This window comes from Equus quagga, chromosome 8, assembly GCF_021613505.1.
Source record: "Equus quagga isolate Etosha38 chromosome 8, UCLA_HA_Equagga_1.0, whole genome shotgun sequence".
NCBI classification, from domain to species: Eukaryota; Metazoa; Chordata; class Mammalia; order Perissodactyla; family Equidae; genus Equus; species Equus quagga.
The window spans coordinates 82,970,575-82,990,863 of record NC_060274.1 but is presented as its reverse complement, the minus strand read 5'-3'; the positions used below and the strand labels follow the sequence as shown (position 1 = coordinate 82,990,863).

Below are 20,289 nucleotides of genomic sequence, written 5' to 3'. Positions count from 1 at the left end.
CTCCACCTCTCCCCAAGAAAATTCAGGGACAAACAAATACGTGCCTTCCAGAATCAGGCCAAACCCGGCCTAAAGTGCATTTTATAAGGTGTGAACGGGGGGCCAGGGATTTCTAGAGGCACTGCAACTGCTGCCGAAACTTATTAACTCTCCCCTACTACACGCACTTGCAAAACGAAATTAAATCACGCTGAAAATAGCAATTTTCCCAGGAATCATTAATCACCTCATACAATAAATACTTCTTTGTAATTCAACAGCAATTCTGAAAGGCATTCTCTGGGAAAAGTCTGTGGAGAAGCGAGGGATCTTCTTGCAAATAATATGGTCTCAGGCAAAGACACAGCATCTTGGCTGTCTGCTCAAAAAATGCCTAGACTCATGGTGGAAATTGAGTGTCGAGCTGCAAAACCTCAAATGGCAGATAATCATCATGTAAGGTAAATTCTCGTATTTCTCCTTTGTAGTGAAGGAGGGGTATGGGGGCCTTCATTAGCTTCATACTGGAGGCAGTTATGGGGGTCAAGGGGGTAACTTTCTTTCACTCACTCACATAGTCTATCCAGGAAAGGAAGAGAGGATGGAGATTGTTTTTCTAATATTCCAGGACAAAACGGCATTTTTGCCCAAATTGTCTTGATTATTAAAGTATTGCTAAGTTTTACAAAGCCAAAGTGATACAGAATGATCCGAATGATCATGTCATTTCTTCACAGTGTTTTGCCTGTTTCAGTTGTGGGTTTTTAAGGGAGCTTGTTATAACAGCTTAGAAAATCCCACTTCGTGCTTTAAAATCAAGCATTGTCTGCGCTTTGCTAGGGCAACCATAAGAGTTCACCCAGAGGACAAATTTTCTATCTCATTAATTGTTTTTTTTTTTTAAGCAAACCCTACTGGCCCCTCAAACCCTTGACCTTTAAAGACAGTATTTTGTGTAAGCTCTATAATTCTCCTACCCAAGTGACCCTTACACATGCTCTCCTCTTCTTTCTCTCTTTCTCCTTCATTCCCTCTAACACACACTCATCTGCTTTAGTCACAGAGCCAAGCTGTGCATGACTCTGGAGATAAAAGTTTTGTCAACATCTGAAATCAACCTAAATCGGATCGGAGACACTTTAATGGTCACAGTTTGAATTAGGTACTTAACACTCTCCCCCCTGAAGAAAAATGGCACTTTGCAGGCTCTCTTTCCTAGTTTTGCTGAAATCTACGATATACCCGGTGTTTTATTACAGCGGGAATTCAACTGTGACAGGCATAGTAGAGTACTTAATACCCAGGATGGAGCTCACGGGAAGATTACCTAGATATATGGGGAGCAGGCCCTCCGCCCTGCATCTCTCTGACTTTATACCCAGCTGTCCCAGGGTGCCCACATTCCCCCCCACCTCTAGGCCTCCTCCCCATGGGGTGGGTATTGCCATCTCTCCTCTATCCCCCTGCTCCCCTAAGCTTCCAAACTGTTCTGCTCTTCTCACTGCTGGCTTCCCTCCAGCAGTTTCAACATAGAAACAGATCAGTGACTCTTTAGAATGGAAGGAAAGAAAACCCCCAAAGAGTCAATGTAGCAAACAGAAACCTGGGGCTTCCCATCTGAATGAGTGGGCTCTGTGCAGCAATAGTCTGTTCTCGGCACTCCTTTGGTCTCTGCAGCGCTAGCTGTGGTCCTGTATTCAAGAACACAGGCTCACCCTTCCCAACTACTGCTCTTGTTGCCCCTTCTCTATATTATACACTGGCCCAAGAATAACTCTGCTTCCTCTTTCAAAGAGTATGGGTTGGGAAAAATAAGAGGAGGAAGAGAGCGAGTTTTAGCTCCTTAATAGCGTCAGGGAGCCTGCTAGGGCTGTTGTGAAACATCCTAGTCTGAAGCTTCTGTCTTGAAATTCTGTCATCTCTTCTTAAGAGCCTAAACTCATGGAATAGCCTTCTCCCCTCTTTCAAGCCAACCCTGCTTTCTCTGGAATTGATTCCTGGGACTAAAAGAGATTCCCTGATTGAAAGAATGTGCAAGGCCAAAGAGATCTGGAGGCTATTTTGGTTCAGTCTTCTCAGTTTACCGATGAGGAAACTGAGGCAGCTGAATGTTCGCCCCTGCCCCCCATGCTCCTTGTGTTAATGTTTATGTTAATGAGTACGGAGGTTGAATAGAGCCTTTGGTCTCACCTTGGATAGGGATAAGTGCATCTTTCCTCAGCGGAAGCCTGTTCTGCCTGGAATGGACCCGTGTGTCGTCGGGCTTACACTTGACACGGATGGCCACAGGTGTGCGGGGGGCCAGGAAGGAAGGGTGGGTTCTTGCCTGTTGCGCTGTCACAGCGGCCTCGGGAGATTATGTAACCAAACCACTTTAGCCGGAACGCTGAGGCAGGTGGGCTGACCTCTGTGCTCAGGAGGGGAGGGACATCAGGGTGTCTGGGAGTGCGGTGGGCACCCCACTGTCCACAGTTCTTATAGTCCCAGAGTGACTAATGCTATGCTTGCCCTGGGATTTCGGTGGCGGGGGCTTGGAGTCGGACAAGGGCATCTGCGTGCCTGGGAACTAAAACAGCCAAACAAGGACCCTGGTTGCAGCAGATAAAGGTGTAGCGCCTGTTCGAGGGAGATATTGAAATTGTAATCTTTGAGGTCACGTGACTCATTAAATAATTAATGCGGATCGTCAGGAATGGATCGGCGTCGTCAGGGCCTCACTAGGAATGAATCTCTCAGAAGTGAGACCCCAACTTACTATTTGATTTTTAAAAACACACGTCCTCAGATTTATCTCCAAAGGCTTTTAACTCCTTCAGGAGAGCTGGAGAGAGCCCTTCAGCGGGGAGGACCGGAGCTGGCGGGCCCACGCGGGGGCTTGGGGCTTTTTCTGCAGGGTTTCTGCGAGTCCCGGGAGCGCGCCGCGTCCGGGGAAACGTGAGTTCGGGCTCGGGTTTTCTGCGGTCACAGCCTGGCTTTGGTGATGAAGTGGGACGGATGCGCAGACAGTTGGTAATGTTCTGATTCACACTGGGGAAGGCTGCAGAGATACCACAGGAGGGGCGCGCGGCTTTGTTCAATTTTCCCGGTGTTCATAAATCACCCGCGCCGGGCGAGCGAGGGAGCAAGCGAGCGCCAAAAACGCCGAGAGAGAGAGGCCACAGCGGCGGCGGCGGCCATTGCAGGAGAGACCTGGGCAACATCTCTTTGTGACTCATTAGTCTGAACGATTTATGGGAAACAGCAGCCATGAATATTTGACTTGGGGATAAGGAAATAGCAATAATAATAATAACCATAATAATTACAACACTCCTAAGCGTCGCGGGGAGATGTTGGAGAGTGGGTGGCGGACGGTGGCATAGTGAATCTTTCTGGGGTGAAGTTGGGTGGCAACGTGCAGGGTGGCTAAGCCCCACCTTCCTCAGGGTCACACCAGGAGCCCCAAGGCCAGGGGGCACTCCCTTTGGGGACATAGAGGGCGAGTTTGAACAAGAGAAAGTGCTTCAGTGTGGATTCTGAGTCCCGGGTGCTTTATGGAGAGGGGGCTGCAGGTGGAGGTGGTGGCAGAGGGCAGCTAGCTGCTGGTTTTCTGCCACGTGCTACGGAGCCCTGAAGCCTGAGGGTCAGGGGAGTTGTCAGCTATTTGGTAGCTCTCTTGGTGCTATCAGCAGGATTGCATGGATGCGGGGCAGCCATCGAGGGCTGGTTTGGGGCAGGCTGGAGTATAGGAAGGCTACCCAGACCTGGGTGAAGGGGCAATGGGGCAGGGATAGGGCTGTGGAAGCAACCTGCCCCACAGAGTCCCAGCCCAGCCAAGGACTTCCTCAAGCCAGGGCCCAGAGCCCAGGACAATTCTTTGCCCCTTCCCCAGTGACTTCTCACTCCTGAAAGGTGGCTGACCATTTGCTAGTTAGAGAGTAAAAGAGGGCTGCAAATATCTTGAGGGATGAGGTGGCAGCAGAATTAGGGCATCAAGCGGCTGGCTGCCCTTGCGCAAGGCCAGGCTGGATAGGGCCCCCAGATCGGGTATTCTCTGATGCCGGCGTCTTTCCCAGTTTCCCCCTATTACCAACAGCCTTCCAGTTGGCCGGCTCTGAGGGACTGGGCACTGCCGTACTCCTGCCAACCCACTGGCACTGAGAAGTGACGTACCCAGGGCTTGAATGAACCAGAAGACAAAACCTCTCGTGACTACCCCAGGCCCATGGTCTGAGCCGGGGTCTGATTTCGCGCCAAACAGAAATGAACGCTATTAGTGAGGTTTCAGGAGAATCCGTGATTGAATGCTCCCAGACAAGGCTTCCCTTTGTTAGCAAAAGAAAATAAAGCGTGCATTCACATTCCCCAAGTTGAGGTGCGTGAGGAGCTGTCCGAGCAGAGCCGGCGCCAACAGCAGCAAAGCCTCTTCCACCTTCCTATCTTCCTTTGCCTCGTCCCTTTTCTTCCCCTCCCCCATCCCCCACTCCCTAAAAAGAAAGAAAAAGGAGAGTGTGGGTGCAGAGATGCAGTATGTATTTATTTTAGAAAAATAAATCACCATCATCAGGCCATTTGTAGACTGGAACCTTTCGAGCAATGAGTGCGCCGCATGGACGAGTGCCCTGGCGACTCCTCCGTGTCCGTGTCACCCCGGGGGCCACCCTGGCGCCCGCGCCGGCTGCGCTTCCAACTCCGGTCCTCTAACTCCTTTCTTTGGCAGCCGCCGTTCACCCTCTGCTGTTTGTTTGTCCGCAGAGCGCCTGGACACCGGAAAAGACGATTCCCTGAGCGCCCGGAGTTGGAGACAATCTCTGGTTCAGTCTTAGACATCTTTCGAGGTAAGCGCTGCGCCAAAAGTCTTCACTGCGCCGGGCTTTGCAGCCGCCCTTTGGGAGGAGTTCCTCTCCCAGGCAGCTGCAGCCCTTTCAGAAAGGCTCTGGTCAATATTTAACTTCAGAGGAGCTGGGGAGCTGGGTTCGCTTCAGCTGCACGCCCCGCGAATGCGGGGCTTCAGGCAGACAAAGAGTCTGCCCCCAACGCTGGCCCGCGTTGTGCTGGAGGGGCGGTTGCAGAGATCAAAGATGTGTGTGCGTGGGGAGGCGGGGGTGTCAGGAGGGTGTGTTTGTTTCTGCCGGCAAGCCCCAAACAAACCACTACACGGAACAGCAGGGCCAAAGCAAGTAGAGGCCACGGGCGCGGCGGCCACTGCGTGGGCCGCTCTCCCTGTCGACTGTTTGCGGCGCCTGCGGAGACCGTGAGTTCGGAAATTGTCGTCAGCCCCAGCTCTGCGTTGAGGAAACTTGCCTCGCCGCCTTGTAGTTTCTTCTATTCTTTTGCCTTTCCTCGGCATGAGGGAAGTTGCTGTATTTCAAATGTGTAGACTGTGTCAGGCGGCGGGTCTTCTCGCTTCCTTTAGCCGGGGTGATCCGCTCTTCTTCCTACGGGAAAAGCACGGGTTTTCTGGGTCTCGGTGTTTTCTTTTCCTATTTGGAACAAGGGAAAACTCTTTAAAATTCTTTTCAAGTTCTGGCTTAATTTGTTCTCTTAGTTTGGGATGCAGGGAGGTAATTACTGTGGTTTATTACCTTGTAAAAGATCCATAAATTTCGTGCCTATTTGGGGGAGGGGCTGTTGGAATAGCTTTCAGAAGCTTGGTATGAAGAAATGGGTTTGCTTTGTTCTTTCAGGAATTACCTATTTTAAACAGTTTTCTGAGATTTTGTTTTCTATTCCCTAGGCCTCAGTCTTTCCTAAAATTTGCTCTGCAAATAGATATCAAGTTATTAATTGCAACATGCTATTCAGTGACACTCTAAGGCTGATGTGGTGTTCTGCATACAACTATTATTTTATCAGATAAGGAGTAAATAAAGAAATAGTAAAGCTGGGTTACTTTCTCAGCTACTGTATGTCTATTTATATCAGGTATAAATGGAGCATTTCAGGAATTTGCAACTCAGTGTGTACATACGATTTGCAATTCTGCACACAACAGAACCATTGCATGTATAAATAGTTGCAGGAGTTTGAGACCATGAGTATAAAATGATATACACATCCACATATGTCCAGAGAACTTGGAACCCATTTGCACTGCAGTTGCACCTACAGGAAATGTCTCATGTTAAATAATGATCTATAACCTCCACAAAAAAAAACAAACCAAAAAAAGTGGGTTAAGAGGGCCTTACCCGATGGCGAGTAGAAAAACTACTAGAGTTAACTAAAGGGAGAAAAATGTTAAGTGTATTTTTGACAGAGAAATCAGATTGTAGTATTTGAATACAGATAAATCTAATCTGCCAACAGCCTTGCAAATATTGACTAAAGCTTTGTATCCTTGGTCACCTGCTCCTTCCAAGACAACTTTCTGCCTATTTTGACTCTGATGGCATGGATCCAGGACATGTGTCCCAACCCTGGTCAAATTAGGGGCTAAGGGAGTGAGTAGAGGAGGACGGGCAGCTGGGTTTCCCAATCTGGGCCTAGATTCTTGAGCATCTCTATTCTTGTTTTCTGGAACTGAACTTTAAAAGGCTCATAGCCTTGCTCCGGGGAAGTGGATTTCAGAGTGGTGAAGGAGGACTCGCAGCTGCTGGTTCCTTGGTGGTTTGCCCAGACCAAGGTCTCTCTTAGGGAATCTGTTTTCACCTCAAAAGTTGAGTTTCCTTTGATTTCCTCAGATTTTTCCTTTCACATCCCACCAAATCACCCCTTCCTACCCCAACTCATTAATGTTAATTGCTAAACAGCAGTTGGAGCATTAACTGGGCTGTTAATGGTCGCATGGAAGTTCCTGGCTAGAGCTGAGATGCCGTTGGGCCTTGCTGGCGTTAAGGCATTTCTCTGAAGCAGTACCAAAGACTTCTCTCATTGATTTATGGCCTCAGGAGTTTCGATTTGCTGCAGATTGTTCTGAGAGTTCTGAAGGGGGCCCCTTCTCATCTCTGACTTGAAGCCTTTGCAGAAAGTTTGGTTAGGGGGGAAGGGAGTTTACCAGCAATTTGGCAATACTTCCAGGTTCTTTTCAGGCTATCTGGAGATCTCAGTGTGAAATATTTATGGGGGGGAGCAGAAGACAGTGTATTAGTGATCTGAGTCCTTGGGGGACTGGAGAGAGCTTTTTAGGAACCAACCTTTGGTTCTGTCCCCTATCCCCCAAACCTGAGAGATCCAGGGTTTCTCTTTGGGTTCTTGCTTTCCAGCTTATGGCTTAAGTCAGAGCTGGGAAAGTTCACATAGAGGTTCTCTCCTAACTATACTACAGACAGAACTTTACTGGAATTCTGCCACCAGTTTAGGCTAGGCCTCACTTCCAAGGGATTAGGTCTCCTCCACTTTTATTGCCCTTCTGATTTGGACACCTCCATGACCAGGCCCCCTTACTGAGGGCCTTACATTCTCACCAGGCCCCTTCTGTCCCCTGCAGGGGAGGAGGGGAGGGGAGAAATCATGCACAGCCCCCTGCAGCTGCTACAAGTGAGTCCTCACACTTAGAGAGGCCTAGCCAGCTGAAGACCCACTCTTAAGGAACAAAGGAATATGGCATGGGGATCTCACCAGCTCAGAGCACTCCCAAAGTTCAGAAACTAAGACCTGAGAAGAGGAACTTTTTAGACAGCTCATGAGAGAGTGAAGTGTTGAAATCAGTGGACAGTGTCACCAAGCAGAAGGCAGGAGTAGGAGGGGGGAGGGGAGGGGTGCTTATTTGTTTCAGCCATGTTCCTCCTGAGCAGAGTTGGTCCAGTTCAGTTTCTGTTGGTGGACATAGCGTTGCTGTAGGAAATGGTAGACAGACCCATCTGCAGAGAGGGTCCCAGGTTGTCTTATAGGTTAATTTAAGGGATGCCAGCAAAGGTTGGTTCTTTCTTTTTCCTCTTGAAGAGACAACCAGACCATTTCCCCTTATATTTTTCATCATTAGAAGCTTATAATTTTGTGTATCACCCAGCTATGCACTGAGGAAATGCCTAAGTGCAGGTTTGGCCAGGACACTGGGTCCCTCCAGATTTTGCAGAAACCCTGACCCACCATTCTAGAACCAAGCACCTCTTTCCTAGGGGGCTCCCATCTAACAAAACCAACTGGACTGGAAGGAGGCGCCTTAGCCTTTTGTCAGGTAATTATGGGCCTTTTGGGTTTCTCCAGTGGCTGTAGTGTATGGCATGGGTGTTAGCAAACTGCATACAATGACAGGCCATGAGGGAATCCACTGACTAGGCCAGTCATTACTGGAAACAGTGGCCTTGCTTTTTGATGTACTGGCCAGCCGGCCAGAGGAGACTGGAATGTTTGGGTGTGCTGGGTTCTGCTTGTCCGTGAGTGGAAGACTTTATAGAAAGTTATGTGGACTCTAGAATGGGGACGGCATTGCTGTTCCCTTGTGTTTGGATCGTGTGTAAAGAAATATAAGCAGAGATAAGTGGCCTTGTGTGGCACTTGTTAGTGGGGAGAGATGCCCCCAGCATCCTACTGCCCTAGACAAAGCTCTTCCCCACTGCTGGTCAAGGTCCCCCCCTTCTGCTCCCCCAAAGCTAAATGTTCTGCTTGGAAACCTAGTTCCTTCAGTGATTCCCTATTTCAAATAAAAGGATTTAAGTTGACGTATGACCACGTGAGCACATAATACAGCGCATTATTGTGGCATTTGGAGCGGAGACCCGGGCGGGCTTCGCCTGTGATTACGTTTTCTAGATTCTCTACAGAACGAGAGCTTTTTTCCCCCACCCCCACGCACCCACCTCCTCCTTCTCCTTCCCCTTCTCCGGAGAGCGCTCTCCTAGCATGTTGCAGTTTTCAGCGCTCATGGAGTGGTTCTGGACGAGCTAGCCGATGGGATTGGAGGCTACACCGGGAGGATGGAATTTATTTTAAGGTATTTCCGCTGATTGTTCATATCTAGAGTGAGTTATGGCTGTGAGAGACAAAGGTCAGGCAAGGAGATCCTGGTTCATGGACAGGACCCTCAGCCCCTCTCTTCCTTTGTTTCTCCTTTAGAACTGAAACCATTTGAAAGATCCTTAGTAGCACCTCAGACTGAGTTTAATTCCCTGGAAAGTGTTAGGGGATTAAAGGAAGGGGCACTTGGGGGCTACTAGGTGGGCCCGGTGGCCTCCAGCACTCCAGTGGCTTTGTCCACTGCAGCCGGGCTTAGTCCCAGGAGCTGAGCCCCAGGCGGAGGGATGTCCCGAAGAGCTGACGCGGGCCAAGGTGGCCTGCGCTGCTCTCACTGAGAGAAACTGCCTGGAGGGGTGAGGACTGGGTGAATGAGAAGGGGCATACTGTGTTTGCCAGCCTGGGATGGAGGGTTAGGGCTGACCTGGGCAGCCGGAGCAGCTGGGAGAGGGAAATCAATGAGTGTGCAGATGCGCTGCCATTTTATTGATGATGCTTCAGGCTACTTTGTTCAGTGCTGGGTTGCAGGACATGCTCTCCTACATGCTGGACAGAAGGAGCCAAAGAGGACACACCATTGTTCTCCGGAGAACCCTCTGCCTGGGTAGGGGTGGAGAAGGACAGCTCAGATCTAGGAGAGGCCTGGGATAGGGGAAAGCGCGCTGGATGCCCAGAAGCTCTGTTACTCTAACATTTGGGAGACAGAGGAAGGAGGGAGCCTGGAGCAAGGTTTGGGCTTCATAAATCCGCATGGCCTGGGTGCCCCTTTTTACGCCCCCAGCGGGCTTGGAGAGTTTGAGGACTGGCCACTGTGCCCTAGGCTGGAGGGAAGTTCGGAGGCAGAGTCTTAGGGAAGCAGAGGCAGACATTTCTCTGGCTTCAGAGCCCCAGAGCTGTGCTGTAGCCAGGATGGAGGCAGATGAGAGTTAAACTATGTGCTTCCAAATTACTGGGAAAGCTCCAGCTAATTGGGCTTTGGGGACCCAGCACTCCTGGGAAGGATGGAAACTCCCTGAAAAGGCGAAGGAAACTTCACTTTCCTCTGCTCCTGGAGCTCTTGGAACAGAGGAAAGGGGAGCCTACAAGGAGTTGGGAATCGGATTTGCTCTGTGACTTTTTAAAATAATATTTCTTTCTGTACTTGAAAAAAAAAAATCAAATCAGGCTTCCCTTACTTGAGTGGGATTTACTTCCCCAGAACGGAAGGGCTGCTTCTGCCCTCCCCGGCTGCCGGCTCGGTGCTAACTATGTTTAACTGAGGCTGGTTCAAGTGCTCTAAAACACCCTTGGAAATAAAATGTAAGCTTTAATTGCTGTTCAATTACTTGTCAGCATTTGGTATGATTTATGACCTGGTTCTGGCGCATTTTTGACCCAGTTAAAGACTCATAAATAATATAGTTTCACTAGAAAGAATGAGAGAGGGAATATAGGTTTGTTAAAGGCATCTTTTTATTGTCGCTTCAGTGCCAACAAGCAAAATAAACATCTAAGGATGGATTCTCGAGCTGGTTCTGTATGAAAGTGTGCACAGTGAGAAGAAGCCAATAGTCACATTTATAGAGCACAAGTTGGTTTTTCCTCCACAGAAAGAGCTAAAGCCACTCCATTATAGCTAAACTGCAGCTATAAAAAAGGCTAGTTCCCTCTTACCCTCAAAATGCCAGCCTCACCCTCATAGGCAAGTGTATTTCCTCATTAATTTTGCTCCCTATTCTGGGATCTCGATGCCTCTTCTTGCCAACAATTATTCCTTACCTTCCTTCCTGGCTGCACAGCCTTGGAGCCACCCGAGGCCCTCTCAGACATGCTCACAAGGAGACCCCTGTGAAGGGTAGAAAGGCACCAGCGCACCCTTGCTGCTCCAAATAGTCTAGTGCTGAGAAAATATTTTCTTCTGGTCCCCATGAGTGAGAGATCGGGGAGCACAGGGACTTGGGGGAATTTGGGGAGCCAAAGAGTACTCTCAGCAAAGAAAACCTCAGTGGTTTTGGCGGAGCCGGGTGACTAGCTGTGGGATTTGCCTAGAAAGGGCAAGGCGGCAGGGCCGGTAATTTCTGGCGGTGGAAATCGACAGGCGGTATTTTTCTCTTAAAAAACAATAACAAGCAAAAGCCTTCAGCTACTATAAATTGCTTTAATCACCTCGGCTACCTTGTTCCAAAAGCCAATCCTTCGGATTTCAGCAGAGAGGCCCGAACCCCGGCAGTCTGCGTGCCTGGGGGCCAAAACCGAGTCTTGAGGTCGGAACCCGACCTCTGCCCGCTGCAGCTCGCCGCCCAGAAGCCGCTGGTCGAGGGCGGGCGGAGGCTCTCGCCCGAGCTCCTGCCCGCCTTTCCCCAGGCTCCTGCCGGTTGGCGTGTCCAGTCCCCCGTTGTGCCCGGCGCGGTCTCGGTGCCGGTGGAAAGGTATGCGCCCCGAGCGCCCCAGCCCTCACCTCGGTGCCCTCGGCCCCTGGGCCCGGGCCGTCCCCTCCCCCGGCAGGTTCTCACGGACTGCTGGCCTTCCTTGCAGCTGCATTAGCTGAGAAAGCGGTGAGAGGCGCGTCAGCAGTTTGGAGGAGAAAGTACGGGTTGATTATTGACCCACGCCTTCTTTCTTCAAATGCCACATCCGACCCGGCCGGTTTGAAGAGAAATTGCCTCCGAGCGGATTTTTGCGGCCGGCTCTCGCCTCCTACGCGGCCCGGCTCCCCCTTTCAAGTCGCGCTGCCGCAATACGCCATAAGGAGCAAGTGTTTGCTGTTTTGTGCTCTGTTTACAGCTTTGGGGCGCCGAGTCATAAATCTTGCCCAGCCATAAATGACAAAAACCATTGGTATGCATGAGGCCACCCTGGCCCGGAGTGCTTTTTGATTTCTCCCTTTTCCCTTGGCTTTGTTTTTGCTCTAAGGTGACACTTTGGCTCCCTGACAGTTTAAACATACTACTTATATTTTTAACACCTTCCTTTGAGAAGGACCGGCCGTTGACACCTTGGAATTGCACGAAAGCTCCATTTCTCTCTTTTTGCCACACACATACCGTTGCAGAGTTTGCTGCTGAATCTGGGGAGTTGAGGGAGGCGTTAGGAGGGAGAAAGACCATCCTCCTTAAAGTTGTGGCAATTTTACCGGGCACACTCGGGCCTTTCCTCTGTGTATACCACTGACTAGGGGGGAAATCATCATAGATGTCGGTTCGTGGTGGGGTCAGATCTTTATTCGTCTTTTCCTGTGAGTGAGCTGCGTGTCTGTGCTGTGAAATGGGCGCAGACGAGCTGGAGACCCAGGTTCCTAGGCACCCATGTGTGTACCTGAGCGCAGAGCGCCCCATTTCACTGCCGGGACAAATGAGCATCTCCCCAGGCTCCTTCCCTCCCGGCTGCCAGGATTTCAAGGGTTTCTGTCTTAAAATATAACCAAAGACAGCCCAGTTGGCTCTTGAGGAGGTCTCTCGAGAAAGGAGACCCTATTCCAACCCCCAAAGATGGCTTTAAGGTTCTTGGATTGGGGGGCAGGTGAGGTATACTGCCCAAAGTCTGGGGAACTCTCTTCTCCTGGTTTTCTTTCCCCTAGCCCCCCAACTGGAAATGTCCAGGGCAGAGGGTTACTTGGTTTCTCAAACGGATTCCTAAGAAATAGAGCCCGGCCAGAGAGCCCCTTTGTGAGAGCCGTTTGTCCTCATTAGCATAATTTTCCTGGACTTTAGTGACGCCTAGGAGTGAGGAGAGGGAGGGCGTTGGGGGTTGGGGGGAGGCCGCCCTCCTCCCGCCGCCGCCGAGCTCCCCCTCTCGCTCCTGTCCCTCCCCTCGCCTCAGCCCCATCCCCCACGCCGGCCCGCGCTTCCCTAGCCGCCTCGGCCTCCCCGCCCGCCCGCCCCCAGCACCCCCCAGCGCACCCCCGACCAGACGCTGCTCCGCGTGTAATATTCATAAGAAACATACCCAAGTCGGTGCCACTAGCCCAGGCAGAGCCCCGCGCCGCGCCAGCGCTTATCTCCGGGCCGCGGCTGCTGCCCTCGGGAAGGGCAGGGGGCGGGGGGTGTGGGGGAGGGGTGGGGGGGCGTCCAAGCAGCCCCAGTCCGCCCTGGGCGAGCCGTGCTGGAGCAGCGAGGCGACCACGCTCTGCGCGCCGCGGCGTCCGGGCCTCGGGGTCTCCCGCCCGCCCGCCGTCTCGGCTGATGCTGAGGGTCGGTGCCCATCCCGTGCCGAGGGGACCCGGCCGGGCTGCCGAGCCGGGCCGGGGGCTGGAACCCGAGTCCGAGCCCGAGCCTGCGCTCGTGGCGCTCTTCAGAAGTTAAGGTAAGCAGGGCCACAACCGGCCGCTCTCAGCACTGAATGGCGGAGTTTACGTCTCGGTGATTTATGGCTGCAGACTTAAATCTCGGTTCAAGAAGAGTTCACAAGCCGGAGCTTCCTTCCCGGCAGTGACTGATACCCTTACACTTCGAGTTCAAGCCGCTTTCCCATCCCCGCCCCCACCTCTTCTCTCTCCCCTAGCCCAGCCTCAACTTTTCTGGGTCGGGGAGGGAGAGAGGGATGGGAAAAGGGACGTGGGGACTCTTACCCGATGTTCCCACTTAAACTCGGGGTGAAGGCAGGCTGAGGAAGGGGCAGGAGCGAGAAGAGGGAGCGGTATCTGAAGGAAGGAGGTTGAATTTGGGCAGATCTTCCAGAGAGACAATAGGGCTTGCTTCCTGCACTCAATTTAGCCTCCTCAACCCTCTTTCAGCTCTTGCACCTGGGGTTATTGTCCAGAAACAGATCTTTTCGGAGGAATCTCCTCATATCCCCAGCCCTTGCTTGGGGGTGCAAAGTAAAGTTTCTTGGCTGGCAGATCTCCAATTCAACTTCTTTACTAGATTGCAAACTTCGGGGGCTGGGTTGGGGAGGGAATTGTATGGGCCCCAAGGTGGTTGTCTGCTGACCTCAAACAATAGGAAGGACTTTGGTGGTATCTCCGAGGTGAATTCATATTTTAAGTTTATGGCAGTTGTTGTATGCTCTTTGATTTTTAAGGTATTTTTGTTATTTTTCAAGACAATGCACAAGTTGATTAAAAAGGACTTAAGTAAGCAGCAGGCCGGTGTAGCTTGTGATAATGTATTAGCAAGTCAATGGAAATATTGCACATTCCAAATCAACTTAATTTTGTTTTATCTAATATCTTGCTGTTCAAGTGTCTGGAGTAATTTTCTTAACCTGTTTTATTTTATACAAGCCTAGCGTCTTAAAAATTTATAATGGCAGACATTAACATTGCCAAATGTAATAGGAACTGTTTCCAGTGAAAGGACAGGAAACTGAGACATTAAATTGCTAATCAGTTTTAAATTTTATTTTATCTTTTATTTACTTTCGATCATGGTATCTATAGCTTCCTATCTATTTCCAAAAGAGAAACAATACTCCAGGGCTCAAGATTATGCACAATAACTCCGGATAAGGGATGCTGTAATTTTTAATTGAGGTTCTGGAAAATTAATTGTGCCTATTTTCCAGATGTTGGTCAGATTGTTGGTTTAATAATGAAATCCGAAGGAGTCCATTATTAAAAATGAAATTAGAATCATCCACTGGTAGATGCTTATTACATTATTTTTTTTTCTAGTTAAAGTGTCTGCTAGTCCTTGAAAACTTGAATAACTCCAGGACTCAAATACATGTAGTTTGGGCGTGAAGTGTAAACCATTTTCTTCATGAATTTGTCATTATTTTCTTAAATGGTCAGAGAGACTACCATTCTGAGTGTGTGTGTGTGTGTGTGTGAGTGAATATATGAACTCACATGGAACTTTTCTGAGCTGAGAATCAGAAGTAGACATGCAAAGGTTGAAAATAAAAATAAAACACAGATTTCACTTCTGCAAACTGCTTTCTAAATAAAAAAAGGGTTGAGAAGACTTTCAATTGCTTTTTAGATTTCCAGGCTTGCCCTTTACTTGGTGTTTCAGAAGCAGGTAAATAGGCCAAGGAACAAATATCAACAACAACAACAGCACACAAAGATCAGGGAACTCTGGCAGGATTTTATGGCTTGTGCTTCCATCCCTAGTCTGGAGCCAAATGACCCCCATACATCAAATTACATAGCAGTTTCTCAGACAGAACCTATTATCGTTAAGTTGGAAGGAGAGTTCAAGCCGTGGTCATGGAGATGAACGCTGGTTTTTCAGGTTCCTGGTGGGTTGTTTTTTTCTCTAATCCATCATGTTTTAACAGGTAGAATTTGATAGTTGCCCTGAATAACAGCACCTCAGAAAGCCGAAGGCAGGAGGGTCTAAGGACCTTCTGTATCAGGGGAATTGAGGTGGGAGTGGCTTGCTGGGACATGCTTGAGAAATAGGAAAGGAGTAAAGAAGTGTCCAGGATTTGAGTTTGACTTGCTGGAGCAAGTGTTGTTGGTCCCACCCCACACAGGATGTTCCATCCAAAGTTTCTCTCTCTCCTTCTTGGGCGCAAGGAGCTCATTTGGAAAGGTGTGTCATATCCCTGCCTACCAAGCTCAGCTTCTGAAATCAAGCAGGGTGGAGTAGGGCAATTGCCTGAAAAATTTTTGTGCATACCTCTTTTGGGTGCTGGAAGGTCCAAGAAGGGGCTGGATGGGAAGTCACCCCGTGTCAGGGCTCTTTTGGCAAATACCAGTCCTAAAGCGAGGATTGGAGAAAAATTTGGCGACCCAAGCTCCACTTTGCCTCCTCGCCCCTTCCCCGGGATCCCCAGAGGGAAGGAGTCGCGTGGCTCGCTGGATGAGGCCAAGGAGCGGAAACGAAGGGACACCCCAAGTTTCTTCTTCCCTGGAAAAGAAGGATCCCAACCCTGTTCCTTTCTGGCCCATCAGGCCTTTCTTCTTTTGGACTCCAGCTCCCAAGACTTGGCTTTCAGCCCTCACTCACTGTCCTCCTCTCTCCCCGGAAAACCCCCCAACTCCAGACACAAGTTAAGCAAATATTTGTAGCTGCCAGTAAATTCCAGCGGCTTTTTATAGCGCGGCTCTCTGCGCCCGGGGCCAAGTCGTGCTGCTAAATATTGCTGACCACTTTTTCTTTTATGGCTTTCATGTCACTTAGCTATTGAGAGTAAGATGGATTTGCGCGGAGCCCTCACCGCGCTGCGATTCTCGCCCCCCCCCCCAGGTCTGCGCGGGGCGGCCATTGGCGGCGGAGCGTCACGTGACCGCGGGGGCGTGCCAATGTGCGCCCTCACGGGTGTCAAGCCCCTGCCAGTGTGTGCCATCAAGATCGTGAAACAACGCGATGCAAAAAGCGACCTACTACGACAGTTCGGCGATCTACGGTGGCTACCCCTACCAGGCAGCCAACGGGTTCGCTTATAATGCCAGTCAACAGCCCTACCCAGCGTCCGCGCCACTGGGCCCCGAGGGCGAGTACCACCGACCCGCCTGTTCACTCCAGTCGCCCGCCAGCGCCGGGGTCCACCCCAAGGCGCACGAGCTGAGCGAGGCATGTCTGCGCACCCTGAGCGGCCCGCCCAGCCAGCCCCCGGGGCTGGGCGAGCCGCCTCTGGCCCCGCCACCGCCCCAGGCCGCGCCCCCTGCCCCACAGCAGCCTCAACCCCCGCCGCAGCCCCCTGCGCCCGCTCCTGCCGCGCCCCCGCCCCCCTCTTCAGTCTCCCCACCTCAGAATGCCGGCAGCAACCCCGTCCCCGCAAGCGCGGCCAAGAGCCCCCTACTCAACTCGCCCACGGTGGCCAAACAAATCTTCCCCTGGATGAAGGAGTCTCGGCAAAACACAAAGCAGAAAACCAGCGGCTCCAGCTCAGGTAAAGGGGTGCCTTCTGGAGGAGGGTCCTCTGGCCTGCTCCCAGGCCCCCCAAGCCACCTCCAGCCACAGCCAGCACTGCCTAGGAGCGCTGGAACATTTCCAAGAATTCACTGCTCCTCCTCTCCCCACCCCACAAAGATTTCCAGAGTTTTTGCAACTAGGAAGGTGACAGGACACTGTGTGCCCAGGAAACCCCAGAGGAGTCTCTCTGGACTTCTCCAAGAGTAAGTGAGGCCTAGTGGGTTTGGAATCCCTTCTTGTTCCACTCTGGAGTTGGGACCTTTGAGCAGAGCAAAGCCGAGCTCCACTCTCTCTTTTTAACGCAACTCCTCCTTTCTAATGAAACAGTGACATGCACCCCACACTGAAATGTGGCAGAATAAAAGCGGGCCTAATCACCCTCCAAGTCAGAATCAATGCTTTGCCTACAATCAGAGCTTATTTTTAATTTTTGCTCCAGCAGATGGAGTGGCTGCCTTACCTCTGGGAAAGCCCTACTCAGACTCAGTACAATGAAGGCAGCCAGGGATCTCCTGGGGAAAAGGCTTTGGACTTGTCATCCTAATAGGAACCACATGGGCCTCCTGGAACTGGACTCCAGTGCAGGATAGGCCCTAGGTCTTAGGCTTCCCAGCATCTTGGTCAGCTTTGCCCCTCCCTTCTCCCGTTCCCAGTGCTCTGCTCCAAGCCTGAGCATCTGGAACCCTCTGGAGCCAGGATTTGGGGGGCCAGGGAGGACAGGAGGGCACAAGATTAGTGGGCAAAGCTCAAGCAAACTGCTTAATGACATGGGGAACCCTAATTAATAGGACCCAGCATCAGGGGCCTGGGCCTCCCAGCCAGAAATGGATACTTTCAATGAGATCTCTTCCTTTTGGCAGAGAAGGCCTTCTAGATTGGGGCTTCCATGCCACCCTTCTCCACTAGGTAGATTAAATAAGTGGCTGGTTGAGGCAACTTTCCAATCCTTCAGTCAGATAGTGAGCAAGGGGAAGGTTTACTGAGTGTGTATGAGGTGCCCACGTTCCAGTTACTGTGAAGGGAGTGAAGACGGTGAGACCTGCCCATAGGGAACTTGTGGCCTGATAGGCCTGAAGGATCAGTAAAAGAGTCAGGAAGTGAAGGCTCCAGAAATACAGACCAGGAAGGCAGACTGGAGGTCCTGCTTTTCTGTCCCTCCTCCCTCAGAGAAGCCTATGATTTGCAACTTGACTGAATGAGGGGCTAACTACTCAGTTACCGACACTGTTTCTCCACCAGAACAGAGGACAGTACCTAGTTCTTCCTCCCCATTTCTGGGCCCTGACAGATGGAGGAACTTTGGGGCCTGGAGCAAGGAGGGGCCTGGCTGGGTCAGGGGCGAGGCGGGCCGCGGTCGGCCCCTGACGCCATTCTTCCTCTCTCCTCTGTCCTCGTAGGGGAGAGCTGCGCCGGCGACAAGAGCCCGCCTGGGCAGGCGTCGTCCAAGCGGGCGCGCACGGCCTACACGAGCGCGCAGCTGGTGGAGCTGGAGAAGGAATTCCACTTCAACCGCTACCTGTGCCGGCCGCGCCGGGTGGAGATGGCCAACCTGCTGAACCTCACCGAGCGCCAGATCAAGATCTGGTTCCAGAATCGCCGCATGAAGTACAAGAAGGATCAGAAGGGCAAGGGCATGCTGACATCATCAGGGGGCCAGTCCCCAAGTCGCAGCCCTGTGCCCCCCGGCGCGGGTGGCTATCTGAACTCTATGCATTCGCTGGTCAACAGTGTCCCATACGAGCCCCAGTCACCCCCGCCTTTCTCCAAGCCCCCCCAGGGCGCCTATGGGCTGCCCCCCGCCTCCTACCCTGCACCCCTGCCCAGCTGTGCGCCCCCGCCACCCCCACAGAAGCGCTACACGGCGGCGGCGGGGGCCGGCGCGGGGGGCACCCCCGACTATGACCCACACGCGCATGGTCTGCAGGGCAACGGCAGCTATGGGACCCCACACTTACAGGGAAGCCCCGTCTTCGTGGGGGGCAGCTATGTGGAGCCCATGAGCAACTCTGGGCCGGCCCTCTTTGGCCTAACGCACCTCCCCCACGCCGCCTCGGCCACCATGGACTACGGGGGTGCTGGGCCGCTGGGCAGTGGCCACCATCACGGGCCTGGGCCAGGGGAGCCGCACCCCACCTACACGGACCTTACCGCCCACCATCCTTCTCAGGGAAGAATTCAGGAAGCCCCCAAGCTCACCCACCTGTGATGGTGGGTTCGGGGCTGCGCGCCAGGAGAGTCCCCCCCCCCTTTCTTCTTCGTTTACTTTTTTTGTTTTGTTTTGTTTAAGGTTCTTCCTGTCCCTCCCTTTTCTCTCTCCTCCAGCCCCCGCTTCCCACCCCTCCCCCCGTTTTGTTTTCTTTGGTAACGCGTTTTTATAGTTTATGTGACGTAGCAATCTTGGTTGCTGGAATGGCTGTCAGTATCAGTAGCGATATTTATCTCCTCCCTCCCCTCGCTCGGCCACTGGCCCTGCACCCTCTTCCTTCTCTACTCTTTGATCAGAAACAGGGTATATGAACAAATTTTCTAGCCGAGTTCTTCAATGTGAATTTGTTCGTACATTATGGCTCCCGAGGGGAAGCGATTACTTTTAAAAATTTTTTGTTTTTTTTAAATTGCACTTCTTGTAAAGAGCGAGAAAAATCAAAGGCGCTTTGAAACAGGGGCTCCCTGTGCAAGGATGACTAAGTGTACGTCTTTCCGTGTGTGTATGCTGGTGAACAGTCAGATTTATTTATATTTTTTTTGCAAGCATTGAATAATCTAAGTTTTAAATATTATTTATCCCCATCCGTTCGTATTTATATTAAAGAAATTCTGTACCCTGATTGTTCAGAAGGTTTCTTGGGCCTTTTGTTCAATGGTGTATTGGCGTACATAGTAAATTTTTTTATTTGAAAGGGAAATATAATTCCTTTATAAAAACGGTGATGATGCAATAATACCAGAGAGGATCCAGCTTTTGACAGCGGTGATTTAGGTTTAACATCCGGCGAAACTGAAAAAAAAATCTGTAAACGTAAAAAACGCTAGATTTGTTTTGAGAGTTCTACATTCCTTGCTGCTCACATTCTGAGAAACAAAACAAAAAAATAAAGTTTTTATTCTGAATAATACCCGTGTTCAGAAGGGGTTCTTTGGCCGAAGACGGGGTTCTGCGTGGAATTCAAGCTGAGGCAAACTGGCGGAGCAGGCCGCGGCAGCCCTCCGGTCCCGGCGTGGGGCCTGCGAGCACGGCGAACTCTCGGGACGGCAGCCGGAGCTCGCGGCGGCGGCAGCTCTGGAAACGCCGAGCGGCCAGCCCGCGGGGCTGTCTGGTTCCCAGCTGCCACGGAGGCCGGCCGCGGACGCACAGGCTGCGGAGTGCTGAGTGCGGAAGAAACAAAGGCAGCCGGCCCAAGGCGCGGCGGGGGGCGCACAGGTGCCCGGGCGGCCCGGCGGGGAATAAGGCAGGGCTGTGTTCTCCACCATGTTCCTCGGGTCGAAGCGGACCAGCCAACGCCTTAAGCCGGAGAGTCGCCAGCCGCGCGGAGGATGCCCAGCACTTTCTAAGAGCAACCGGACTCTCCGCGAATGCTTGGAGGTTCCTTATCGCGCCGCTGAGCGCGAGGCGGCTGGAAAGAGACTGAAGTTCACCCAGGTCTTCAGCAAA

General features: G+C 51.6%; 1 protein-coding gene across 7 annotated transcripts; it reads left to right on the top strand.

Annotated features, from left to right (window-relative positions):
- The first annotated feature begins 2,731 nt into the window (after positions 1-2,731).
- On the top strand, positions 2,732-19,751 carry HOXA3 (homeobox A3). 7 transcript variants are annotated; one of them, XM_046669191.1, is made up of 4 exons: positions 2,732-2,913; positions 4,714-5,212; positions 15,969-16,614; positions 18,035-19,751. In XM_046669191.1, the coding sequence occupies exons 3-4, from the start codon at positions 16,089-16,091 to the stop codon at positions 18,841-18,843; spliced, it is 1,335 nt and encodes a 444-aa protein (XP_046525147.1). In that variant the 5' UTR covers positions 2,732-2,913; positions 4,714-5,212; positions 15,969-16,088; the 3' UTR covers positions 18,844-19,751. The 7 variants fall into 7 exon arrangements, with proteins under 7 accessions (XP_046525147.1, XP_046525145.1, XP_046525141.1 ...); XM_046669189.1 differs by lacking the exon at positions 2,732-2,913 and having other exon boundaries at positions 4,484-4,796; XM_046669185.1 differs by lacking the exon at positions 2,732-2,913 and having other exon boundaries at positions 4,484-5,212.
- The last annotated feature ends 538 nt before the right edge of the window (positions 19,752-20,289 follow it).

Coding starts and splice junctions, on each gene's coding strand:
- HOXA3 (XM_046669191.1), top strand. CDS start 16,089: ATGCAAAAAGCGACCTACTACGACAGTTCGGCGATCTACGGTGGCTAC. Junction 16,615..18,034: donor AACCAGCGGCTCCAGCTCAG/GTAAAGGGGTGC, acceptor CTGTCCTCGTAG/GGGAGAGCTGCGCCGGCGAC.